Source organism: Clinocottus analis, unplaced genomic scaffold (assembly GCF_023055335.1).
Source record: "Clinocottus analis isolate CAN_PGR_092001 unplaced genomic scaffold, fCliAna1.0.p SCAF_8, whole genome shotgun sequence".
Lineage (NCBI taxonomy): Eukaryota > Metazoa > Chordata > Actinopteri > Perciformes > Cottidae > Clinocottus > Clinocottus analis.
This window is the reverse complement of record NW_027176240.1, coordinates 7597385-7610104: the sequence shown is the minus strand read 5'-3', so window position 1 is coordinate 7610104 and position 12720 is coordinate 7597385. Positions and strand designations below refer to the sequence as shown.

The following is a 12720-nucleotide window of genomic DNA, read 5'->3' as shown; positions in this document are numbered from 1 at the left end:
TGGTGTACAGATGACCTACACATCATGTTATCCAGGCTTCAGAAAACAGCCTTGTTTTGTACAAATCCCTGCAAAAATCGTGTCATAATTGATGTCAATTGCCTTACAATAACTCTGACTGAACTTTTGATTGACTCTAACATATAAGACGACAGATAACTAACATGTTCTGCTGTGTCCTGTTGCCCCGCAGGATCACTCTGAGAACCCACTGGGGGCAGCGGTGACTTTGGCCCACGAGCTTGGACACAATTTTGGGATGAACCACGACACTCCGGAGCGCGGCTGTGGCTGCAGGATGACCGTTGATCGTGGAGGCTGCATCATGACGCCGTCCACAGGGTGAGATTCTGCGGATCTTATTCATACAAACCGGTATTCATGTTGAGTTTACGAGCTTCGCGATTTAGGAGACCAATGTGAAACAAGTGTTTATACTGCCGGACTGGTTGAGGCAGCTCTTGGTCTCAAAATTTGAATGATGTAATATTTCACCACGACAGTATATATGTTTTCATATTAGGCTGATTTGATTTATCATTTCAAAACATTAGATCTAAAATCAGGGCTTTAGGCTGTTTGTCTCTGTTGTGGGTGCAATGATATCGAGCTGTTGAGCAATTACCCTTTAGAAAGCCTGTTTCACACAGCTAAGAGATGGAAATGCATGTCAGTGTAACGTTTCTTAATGAATTAGGACATCTCTTTCACTTGAACAGTCAAAAAAGACAGCTCCACAGGTTAGATCATTTTCATCTGTGCACGATGCTCCAGCCATGTGTTGTTGTACAAGAGGAGGCTCAAACACAAACACACATGGTTTGGCCTGAGACTAAAGCAGCTGCTCTAGCATTCTGCTCATGTTGCCTGGGATGCTGAGATAACACTGCTTCTGCAAGTGATGGACTCTGTGACTGTTAGTAAACAGCAAGCAGATAAGGCGAACCCAGAGCGCAATACCAGATTTCACTTCTGGTCCGGTGCCAGTCGGGTTTGTCTGATGATGGATCCTGCGAGCCGCAGATGAATGTGGTTGGGAAAGATTCCTCAGCACTGTGAGGAAGACAAAGACTGTCGGCTGAGAGGCGCAGTTTGCTGTTCTTGTTCAAACATTTTATTCCGTTTTCAATATACAAATCAAAGAAACTGCTCACGCAGACTCACCCACCACAAACAAACCAACATCAAGCCCTTACATCTGTCTTGCACATTAATGATCTCACTGGCGTTAAATTGAGCATGTTGATGGTGCTGCTTGGTGATTTGTCCTTGGTGGATAAGCCAAGAGGATTTATGGTGGAGGAGCTACAGCGAGATCGATGAATCGTCCAGGGATCTGTTTTATGATTGTCTATGTATGTTATGCGTTTTTAAATAACTATCGGCGGATAATTATGTGTGGACGAAAGACACATAAACAAGAGAGGAAACAGTTGAAGTAGACAAACAGGCTCAATGTATAGAAATAAAGAAACAGGTAAACATAGTTGTTTACAGTTTATTTTCTGTTACATTAAAAATGGTCTTATAACTCTTAAAATATGAGGTTCATTTAGAGCAATGTGCAGATACATCACGTGGCAAAACACAGACTAAAAGTAGACTTTCGCCACCTTCATGAGTCAGCGGAGTGACACAGAAGAAAACCACAGGTAGCTTGTGAGTTCCTCCTTCAAAAATGGCACAAGCCCAGAACAAAAAACACATCAATAATGTAACTATCTATGTACAAGAATTGTCCCAGACAAACTGGAATAACCTTTTACAGTACAAGTAGAACATGGGGAAGAGATGGACTGTCAAGGGCTGTGCGTGTTGTTGAAGCCGCTGGCAATTATAAGCTCATCCTGCTCTACTCATGATATAATATTTGTATATTTTAGTGGATAACTGGATTCATGCAGTGTAGGATTTACATATGCACTCTGTATACTGACATGATGACTTTGCTTGAGCTCATCACCGGCCAAAGATATCTAAATGATGTCATGGGTCACGTTGTTAGGGAATTCTTACATTTTTACTGCGCTGTCTGCTATTTAACTATTAGATCAGACCCATAATAGTTAAGAGAGCTCATTAGTGACCTTTCATTCTGAATCTCGTTCCATAATAAATGAGAAATCCATACAAAGCGGTAAACATTGACATTTTGCTTGGCAATTTTCTCTGATTCCAAGTATCACTATTTCCCTATATATTGATCAATAGTCAAACAATCCTTGTCAAGTCAATTTAAACTGACCGTTTGCTTTGGTTAACGATAAAATCCATCCCGAAAATATTTAGAACTTAAACATATATGAAGATATATGTATACTAGATACACACAGATGCGTGTGCACTGTATATATTAGCATCTTCCCTTGACCCTCAGTACAGATGCCTTCAGAATGTTAAACACATTGTTGTAAAGGGCTGTAGCTCCTTTAACTGTGTGTTTGGAATTTTCCCAACTTAGACTTGCTAATGGAGGAGAGGACAGGCTGCATCTAAATGACGTGATTATCAGTGACGCTGCCAGCTGCAATCAGGGCCGGGGTGCACAGAGGATGAGAGGTGCTTTATGCCTGGATAGACAGGCAGAGGAAGCTGTGGTTGTATTTGTCTTTTATCTCCCTCAGTGGTAGAGCAGGAAGAGAAACACAAATAGAGATTGAGTTGGGATTGAGAGACAAATACGAGAAAGATGACAATGAAGGAATTGTTTAGGTACACATGAGCCGTGAAGTCTGGCCACAAGGGATTTCAGAACAAGGAGTGAAAATTTGAGGGGCAGAGGCAAGGAACAAGGTTGGACATTTGGAAGTAGGGATTACTTTTAGAAGTTGAGCAAAGACTTGCATCATATGATCGTGGGCAGAGAGCTCAAAAGTACTTTCCTGTGTCTGGATGTGTTACTGGGAAGAAAAGGTGAAGCCCAGCGGGGAGCGGCGCCTGGACTTTGAGGCCAATAGGGGAGTTTCTTTGTCAACAGAGGATGAAATGGCGTGTGAGTCTTGTTATTTTCTTGTCAAAATGACAGAGTGCAAGTGAGGTGAGAAGGTACAAAATGTCATTATTTTGAGGACATTCTGCTGAGAAGGAGTGGGGGGAAAAAAATAGTTAGCTCGCTGGTGTGTAAACGTTTGCAGTGAATTCCGCTTGTGTTTCGCTTTTTCTCCTAATATTTAAGCACCAGAGGCTCCTGCCAGTGTTGCAGCCTAACATTTACCTAAAGGTCAGACATGTCTCTCCTGCTTAGCTTGGACTAAATGCATGTCAGTCTCTAGAGCAGCTTAGAGAGCAGAAGAGACAGCTTGATGTCAGTCAGAGAGCCTACAAATAGAAAAGCCTTTCATAGCCCTCATGTGACCAATGCGTCGTCTGTTCCGTCCTCGTCTGAAACCATTGGCCTCACGTGCCGAGATAATCAAACTGACAGGAATCATCTGCACGGCACATATGGCTTCAGATCGAGGAAAAGCTGCCCGGTGCACAGCAGGCTGTTTCTCTGCATCTCGGTGCAGTGTGGGGGCCAGCGTGGCCAACTGGAGGTGGAGTGTTTGAAAGGTGTGGGCATTTTGGTGACAGTGTCCCAGACGGGTGCCATTACGTTGCATTGTCGGAAATGTAGGATTCAATGTTTTTGGACCTTAAGGGGGAAAAACTATGATATTTATATGTTGTTGTTTTGGTGTCAATCATCTGCTTAATTAAGCATCATGAAAACAGGTGTTCATCATTGGGTCCTCTCAGTAAAGAGTGACTGATAAGTGGAAGGAAGAAACCTGCTCTGCAGTAGAGGCACTCATGTGTGCACATATGTGCCTGTAAATAAATTGTGAGAAGCTTTGTTAGCAGCCAGGCTCACCTTGTGCTAACCTGAGCAGATGGTGTGTTTCTAAAGCTGTGAGTTGTTCCTCTTGGTTTTGTTGAACTTTTTACATTTTTTTTAATGGATTCCTGCCTACTGTTCTGCTTTCTTTAACATCCCATTTATAGTCTTCCAAAGTATATGTACTGCCCATTATATGAGAATGAAGGACTCCAGAATGTATATGTTATATTACTACTGTAAGTATGTCCCTGTTTTGTTTATTATGTGTGGAAACGATTACTGTATTTATGTGTGACACTGTGACGCAATACTAATTCCTGCTCAAGGCTTCGCACGATTCAACAGACCTGAAGATGGCGGTACTGTGCCGAGATATGCAGCAATACGCCAAAGAGAAGGAATAAGACGCCTGCAAGCTAGTAAACGTGGATGAAAAAAAAGCTGCAGATAACAATTCCTCTGTTTCCGTTATTTGGTATCAACACTAACCGAGTCGATTGCTCATAAGTGAGATAGTACCACGTATTTTCCTCTGATAGTATCACAGATATATAATAAGGCTGGAAGACGTTGATGAGATTATAATTGTCCACAGTGTGTTATTACTCAATGTGAATGACATATTTGCCTTTCAAACATTACAGACAGACAGAAAGGAGCTGACTGAATGAAACTTTTGTGCACAGACAAATTAGTTCCACCCCAGCAAACTACACCTGGAGAGGGTGCAGGGCTTTATGCTAATATTATCTTGGGAAACCTACACTCTCTGCTCTGCTAATTTCCTGAACAGTAGAGCAGCCGCGTGGCCTCAGCTGAGATATTACAGACCTTTGTCTATTGCAGACTGAGATCCGATGCTGATTTACGGAAAACTGTGACTCCTCTTTCTGGTGGTGAACAGTTGAACGTAGTTGTTGATGTTTAGCCTGAGCCCGACTGAGATATTGCCTTTAAATACAGCATTTCAATCTAGCTGTGGTCTCGCTGAAGATACATAATTTACCTGCATACAAACCAAAAACACTGAAGGCTCTGATAACCATGTTTTTCAATCTCATATCCACTATGAGTGATGGGGTCCACAGACTTGTCTGCCAAGGTTAAAACAGTTTTGACAGTTTTATGATGTATTACAGTTCAAAAACAAGGCAATGTCTGGTTGCATTGCTCATTGCACTCAAACATTCTCCATTCTTCCATAGTCAGCGTCTGCATCATAAACTAAGTGAACAGTAATTTAATGTTGTCTTTTCCTGTTCGTATAAAGTAATTCCCATCCTCTTCTTGAAAGCCCCAGACATTCAGCCGATGGCACAGAAACAGTTAGAAAGCATTTGGTAATTGGCAAATTGGACTTTTACTTGTATTGTGCTTTGCTAGTCTTCCGACCACTGAAAGCTTTTTAACACTGTCATCGTTCAACCATCCACACACTGATGGCAGGGGCTTCCATGCAAGGTGCCACAACAGACGTGTATCCATTGGATCTCGCCACTGTCAATCATCACACTGCCTGTGGGAGCAATTTAGGGTTAAGTGTCTTGCCTAAGGACATTGACATGGACTAGCGGAGCCGCGGATCGAACCGCCTGTCCTCTGATTGAAGGACGACCCTGCTCTGCCACTGAGCCCCCGTTTGCGCATTTGTGCCCATCAGTGTCGGGACAGTAAGCTCCTTCGGTGTGTCTGCTCATTGTCATAAAGAGCTGAAACAGGCAGCAGGTGACTAAGAAGCAAGATCATCTTGCAGCCTCCCCGGACACCTCATGAGGCGGACGCAGCATCTGTTAGCAGGATGGTGTGGGCACCTGTTACCTGGAGGGAGGTCAGCGGCAAATTAGTGGTGCAGCTCATTTATCAAAGCTGTATTCATATGAAGTCACTGGTCACATTGAACATCAGTTAAAGAAAGCTAATTCAGGGTTTAAATTAGAATGAAATCTTGCCTCCCTCTGCTACTAATAGTCAAGGATATAAATGGCAGAGCCCATCTTAATGGCTCACTTGTAAAGAGCTGTGTTGAATTTGTTTAAAATGTAATTTCACTCATTTAAAGTTCAATCAGTAATATTGCATTACTTTTTCATTTTTGTGAGTCAGCTTTCCTCAACTTTGGCATTTACTTGCATATTGTTCTCATTTAAAATCATGAAACATAAAAGAGGGCTGTGCTATGTGTTTGTGACGGTGAACACATGCTTGGACATGTCGACCATGAACCCAGTTTTTGTTTTATGCTGAAAGTGTTTTCAAAGATAAATCATTCAAACGCCTGAAAAAGGGAGTTAACCCAAAGCAAAGGCGTCAACATAGCAATGAATTTCTGTGTCCAATGTGTCCATTGGATCGTGTTAATCCTTTCCATCTGGTTCTAATTTAGTGCAACGAACCCTAATTTTTCTCAGTGACGACGTCTCCAACTGACAACTGTCCCAACGTTGACCATCAATGCCGGTTTATTAAGAACAGATTTAGTTTACCCCTCGTACACATTCCAGTCCCTCATGCAGATCTTAAAGGATGCCTGTGTTTTGTTACCAGCGGCAGCCACTGCTATTTTCAAGAGACTTGTTTGAACTGCATAGTCTGTTTATCCTTGATTTTGTGCTTGAGTCTCCACGCAGTCGGCAGCATTGCTCCTTTTCTCTGTGTGTGTTACGGTGGTAGACTCTAACAAATGGATTATGGGAGCAGAAGTGGACAGACAGAAACAGGTAGATTGGCTTTTGGTCAATGAGAGATGAAAGCAGCCGACACTCAAAGGTAGACAGTGTGAGTGAAGTGGACGCAACGGATTCACCCAAGGGTGGCTGTTTCGAAGAAGATGTTTTTTTGTTGTTGTTGCTCTCTGGAAAATCTGTGTTCTCTTGGACAAAAACAAAAGTATATTTCTTCCCCATTGAACGCTTCCATCGTTATGTCCAGGCCGAAATATGCAGTTGCAGCAGCCAAATCCCCCTCAAGCAAAAGCAAGGCACCACATACAAAACCTTCATCGCTGTCCAATGCCAACATATTCTGTGTAATGTTGAATTTTCACAAATGTGCCCCGTCAAGCAGCAAGCTTCACAGCCCGTCTCCATGCCTTGTTGCGTTTGAAGACCCCAGTCCGTCTATTGCTGCATAAGTACGTGTATTTCCGTCTGATGTCAACCTCTTCAAGTATTCGATACCAGCTGCCTGACTGTGTGCCATGTCTGCCAATCTTCTCTGGTAGCCATTGATCCCTGCCAACCCACGTCCGCTTTTTGATGCTAGGCTATGTCCCATTGTGACTGTGGGCTAAAGCCTGCTTTTCTGTGTCGGATGTTTTGTGAGGCTGTTTTTTTTCTTAGCACAAGATCGAGGGTTGGTTATGTTACTTTTGTACACTATGTTGTAGTTCTGTATGTCCTGGGACTTTTGTGTCATACTGCCTGTATGTTTAGAAAAAATTCCAGAGAGTCATGGATTGGTTATGAGACCAAGGCCCCCCACCCACACACACACACACACACACACACACACACACACACATAAAAGCAGGACATTCAGCCTGAAATGGACACACAACAACTGCAAACGAAGGCTTCACATCTTTTTGAAGTCATGTTGTGTCTCTTTGTGGTTGTATTACTTCACTTTGTGCTTGTTCTGGTTCAGCAATCAATGATTTCGTTCCTCCTTTCTGTTTGTTTGTGGTCCATTTTAGCATGTTTTTAGCCATTTTGCACTTCTTTTTGTTGTTTTTGGGCCTCTTCCTGGTTGTTTAGCGGCCCGCAGCACCCCTTTGGCCCCACATCAAGTAAAGCAACAAGATAGCTGGCATTGGCTTAGTGTATAATTTCATTCTTTCCTTGTTCTATGCTTAGATGGTTTTCCATCCCTTTATCCATGCCTCAGTTTCTTTTGTTATGTTTCTGTCTCCCCCTCTGTATAATTCTGTTTCTTTCTCTTACTCACTTATTATTTTTGTTTTTCAATCGCCATCTCTCTCTCCCTATTTATTTCTGGTCCTGGGTTCCTTGACTCTTAGACGTTCACTCTAGCAGGAGCACCATTCCCCCGGGCTTCACAGCTGTAAAAGGCACATCACACAGTTTCATCTTTAAAGTCATACCATTTTCTCGTTTTCAATACAAAATCCAATTTCTTTCCTCACTAAATTAGACATTAGTCAGCCCTTCAGGTATGTGATACCAGGAATTAATGTGTTAGAAATGATGTGCTTTTTGCTCTATCAAGGTTTCACGTACACACAAGTTATGCACATTCAACATACCCCTTCTCACACTCTTACCTCCAGTCAGTCAGTCAAATTGTCTGGATATGCCTCTTGAAAATGTAGCTGCCAAAGAAAATGGTTCTCTCAACTTTTGATGACCGTTTATGTATCGAGTGGGATTGAAAATCTATTGCTCATAGCTTATGCAGTGCAATGTTAGTAGACCATTATATTTGTGTGAAAAGGCCTCTTGAATGAGGAAATTGAACAGAGCTTCCACTGAAAGCCTTGTCCATGTTCAGTCTAATCGGAATGATTGAGTCCAATTTTCTCCAGATCCTTTTGGTTTCTTAAAAAGTAAAAAGACACTTTTGTGTAGGATTTTGGCATGTCATGAAATATTTTCATGGCCTTCCTTTCAGTCAACCTTGTTCCTCCATTCTTTCTGTAGGTATCCATTCCCAACAGTGTTCAGCACATGCAGCAAGAAGGACCTTGCGGCCAGTCTGGAGAAAGGCGTGGGCATGTGTCTAGACAACATGCCGGAGGTCAAGGTGCTCTACGGTGGCCAGAAGTGCGGCAACGGCTATGTGGAGGATGGGGAGGAGTGTGACTGCGGGGAGCCAGAGGTAAGATAGAGACCAGAGGCCTTCATCTTGACACGCTTCAGTGGAGTGTAACTGGACAGCTCTGTATAACTTTGTGAAACATTGTGTAACACAGAACACGCTTTTGTTGGATAAACAAAACTTAAAACACAAAAGCACTTCAGAAGATCAATTGCGAGTCTTTGGTGAATCAGGATTCAGTGAAGTGTAGTTAATGTGATTCAGAAGAATTCGATGGTTGCTGCTTTCACCCAAATGTCCAAACAACAGGCCATATTTTTATTATGATTCTCATTTCTACGGACAGTAAACTGCCACCTCAAATCAATATATACATTCTCAAATGTAAAGAAGAAATAAAAGCATAACCGTGCACTTTTCTAACCTAATACTCCCCTTTAAAAGTCTATTGTCCTAAGAAAACAACACCAACTGTCCTGTGAGCAATCATCCAGAACCACTGACAATCTCAACAACTCCCTCAGAGCCCCCAACAAAGCACAACAAACTTCAAGTTAAACTTTCTGTTGACATTGACGTCGGGTATTCGGCTTAAAGGCATCAAAACCTGCCGTGCAAAAAAAAATAAATCCTGAAAGCTCAGCAAATCACCCGAGGGCTCCATTAGAAGTGTTTTATTTACATCACACCTTCTCGCAGCCTCCGACATGTGCGGAACAGTGCTTTGACAGGCTGCCACGCTGATGGCACGCCCCAGCTGAAGGCCCATTAATCAAACCACTGTCCAACTGTGTGACAAAGGAAACAAACACAAATGCACTTGGGTCCAGGCTGAAATAAGCTTTCTTTGGCTTTGCCAACCAAAGAACTTGGCACGCTTGGATGCATGTATCCACCCACACATACTTTGTCTCTGGCTCATGCACAGTGTAGGGCACCTTGGTAAAGGGAAGTGCGAATCCCGTGTGGGAAGCAGATCTCACTCAGTTGCAGCCGGGGCAGCTGTGTGGAGATTTGATGATGGGTATATCTATACTCAAAATCTCTCGAAGCTCATGGAGCTCCTGGAAAATTTTAGATAATGGGGAAATTGTGAAAAAAATGCTTACTTGTCCAACTAATATTTAATGCCTATAATACAAATTATAATGGTATAAGAAAGATAAAAACATCAAATCATGTCATTCGAGAAGCTGGAACCATTGGACATTTGGCTTTTTATGTTGTTGCTTTTTTTCGCCTTTCGACTGATTAATTGATTTTTTGAGCTCTACATCTGACACACATTCAGATTGGCCAAATTGATTCTCTGCTTCTCCATTATAAACCCATTCGAATACCGACGAGCAGACACGACCAATAATTGTCATAGCGCAGAGCTTCGCGGCACTTCCGCATCCAGTGGGAACCCAACGTAACAAATCTGGTTGTTTTGCTCACCCAGAACCAGATTGAAAATGGATCCTGCGTCCCTCCCTAAACAGTGTTTACCAGAGCTTTGTTTTTGGAGAAAGAGAGTGGGCATTTCAGTCTTTGTAATTTGTAGCTAAACTAACTCTTTAAACTGACTCAAGAAGGTGTTTGATTATTTAGTCAGGGGTGTCATAACAATTGGGCTCAATCATTTACAGGCAACTTCAGATAGTGTTTTAGGCCAGTCATTGCGTTGGACCACCAACGAATCAAATGGATGATTTACATTTGCCAACTCCATCTTTGCCAGCTTGCCCTTCCATAACCTCCACAAGTTACCTCAGAGGGCCTGCTTGTTTTATCTGCCGGTCCCTTTAGACCAAGAGATGAAACAACCTTTTCTCTCCTCTCTAAACAACTTACGTCAGGGCCGAGAGGTAAACAGCCAAACCACACATCAACTGAAAATTAGACGCCCTCCAAACCATCTGCCTCCAGTTCCCAGCCCTCGACTCATCTTGTCATTACCTTAGAGCCCCAGAAGCAAAACAGCCACGTTGAAAGAAGATAAATGATAGTGAGAGTTGTGTTCTATGTGATAGTGCCCGCGTGTGCCACTACTTGGAAAACAAAGCTGATGGGTTTTGGCGTCCAATAAAAGATAAACATTGCAACACCCTCCCTGAAGTCTTTTACAGCATTACTCCCCTTTCGACTTCTCCTTATGCATCCTCTCTCTTCTTTCCGTTTTCTGCCAGCAGCCAGCCGATCTTGTCATTGTGTTGAAGTGACTACAATCTCTGCCTCTTAAGGGCTTTCAAACCCTACTCCCGCCCCTATCCAAGATGCCCTGACAGTCAACTCTGCCACTTTGTTTCCACTATCTACATCAAATCAGAGTTCAGGATCTTAACACACACCTTCCCAACAGCTACACACAATTTATATGTTTTGCTCCTCTGCCTCATGGCTCATGGTCATCATCATTAAACACACTCCTCTTCGAGTCTAAAGGTCTCCAAAATTTCCAAATCTAGAACATATGAGCTTCAGTAAGAATGTCTTAATTCAAAGGTCTCCAGGTCAAAGAGGAATAGGCGTGACTCCCCGGACAGGAAGTCCACTCCTTTGACCTGGAAGTCTTGATCTGGCAGGCAACCAGCTGGGAGAGAAACTCCTGAGCGATGATCAGGTCCACATGTTGTGAACTATTTTGTTTTCTTACCGTTATCCCAGGAATGTATGAACCCATGCTGCAATGCCACCACATGCACCCTCAAGGGGGACGCCGTCTGCGCACATGGACAGTGCTGTGAAGACTGCAGGGTAAGACTTTTCATGCAGGTCTCTCTCACTCATTTCTCTTACATTTTGGACCTTTGTGTTACATTTTTAATGCACTTTTGCCTTTTTAATAGCTAAAAAAGTTCTTGAAAAGCTTCATTCTGCGGAGATGAACATTTTTCATTTCAAAACCAAAATCCTAGACCCAAAACTGTCTGAAACCTTGGTAGGTTATTAAGAGACTTGTAATAGCGTGCCCTTTTGTATAATTTAATATCGCAGGTCAGTTCATTCCAAGTTTATATATTTTACCTCAACAGGTAGATTGTAATTATGGGCAAGTTCTCAAGTTGCATTGCAGAAAGTTATCAGGGGTTTTAGGTTCGACAGAAAAATCTTTTTTACTAATCATCTCACATGTGTGTTCTCTGTTTGAAGAGGAAACGCTGCTAAAGATGATTGAATGCATGAAGTCCACACAGACTGCACAGATTTCCATTTTAAAGCAACTTCACTGTACTTAATACATTTGTTGGGGGGAAACACATGCTAAAACCAACACTAATCCAATTGTATGCTCCAGAAGAGAGCTGTAAAAAAAATTGTAAATCTAGTGGATTATTTCAAACTAACCAACACATTTCTTATTAGTTGACATCCTTAAAAATGTATTGATCTTAAAACTGCAGAGATAATGTATAAAGCTCAAAAATAAATGGTTGTTTAAAAATGATGGGAGCCAGAAGACATTTAGGGGAAACTGTATGTTTAAAGGAATTCAAAATGTGTAGTTCATTTTGCAAATACAATTGTCTTTTTGGACCATTGTCAATAAGGACTGAAGAGTTGTGGAGTTGCTTCCGTGGAAGTGAACACCAAATAATATGTATATTTAGTCGCATCAATAGTGTATATATAATAACACCATAAAATATTGATGGGATGCCATTACAAATATCGCACAAGTGTTACTGTTTTGTCTGTAGCAGTACTCTCACATTTGAATATAGGCATCACCGAATATTGAACCAAAAACATTGACTTTAACAGACAGGTAAAGTCCGTCATGTTGCAGATCCCACGTCCCAAAGAGCTCACCGTACTGTACGTGTTCACAGCTGAAACCGGCTGGCACCTTGTGTCGAGAGACCAGTAACTCCTGTGACCTGCCAGAGTTCTGTACTGGTGCCATCCCTTACTGCCCAGCCAACGTGTATCTGCATGATGGGCACGCCTGCCACAGCGTTGAAGGCTACTGCTACAACGGCATCTGTCAGACTCATGAGCAGCAATGCATCACCCTCTGGGGACCGGGTAAATCAACAGCTACTAAGAAGATTGACTGTGTACATCATCTTCACTTTAGGAAGTGAAATCCTTGACTTCGTTTTGGTGGTTTTATTTTGTATTTTGCTTTGTTTGTTTTT

General features: G+C 42.4%; 1 protein-coding gene across 2 annotated transcripts in view; it reads left to right on the top strand.

Annotated features, from left to right (window-relative positions):
- Positions 1-12720, top strand: part of adam12b (ADAM metallopeptidase domain 12b) — a 71168-nt gene that overhangs the window by 42604 nt on the left and 15844 nt on the right. For both annotated transcript variants that reach the window (XM_068567781.1, XM_068567780.1), the window contains exons 11-14: positions 194-342; positions 8479-8656; positions 11246-11335; positions 12412-12607. In XM_068567781.1, the coding sequence (XP_068423882.1) occupies positions 194-342; positions 8479-8656; positions 11246-11335; positions 12412-12607 (613 nt within the window). The remainder of the gene's footprint in view (positions 1-193; positions 343-8478; positions 8657-11245; positions 11336-12411; positions 12608-12720) is intronic.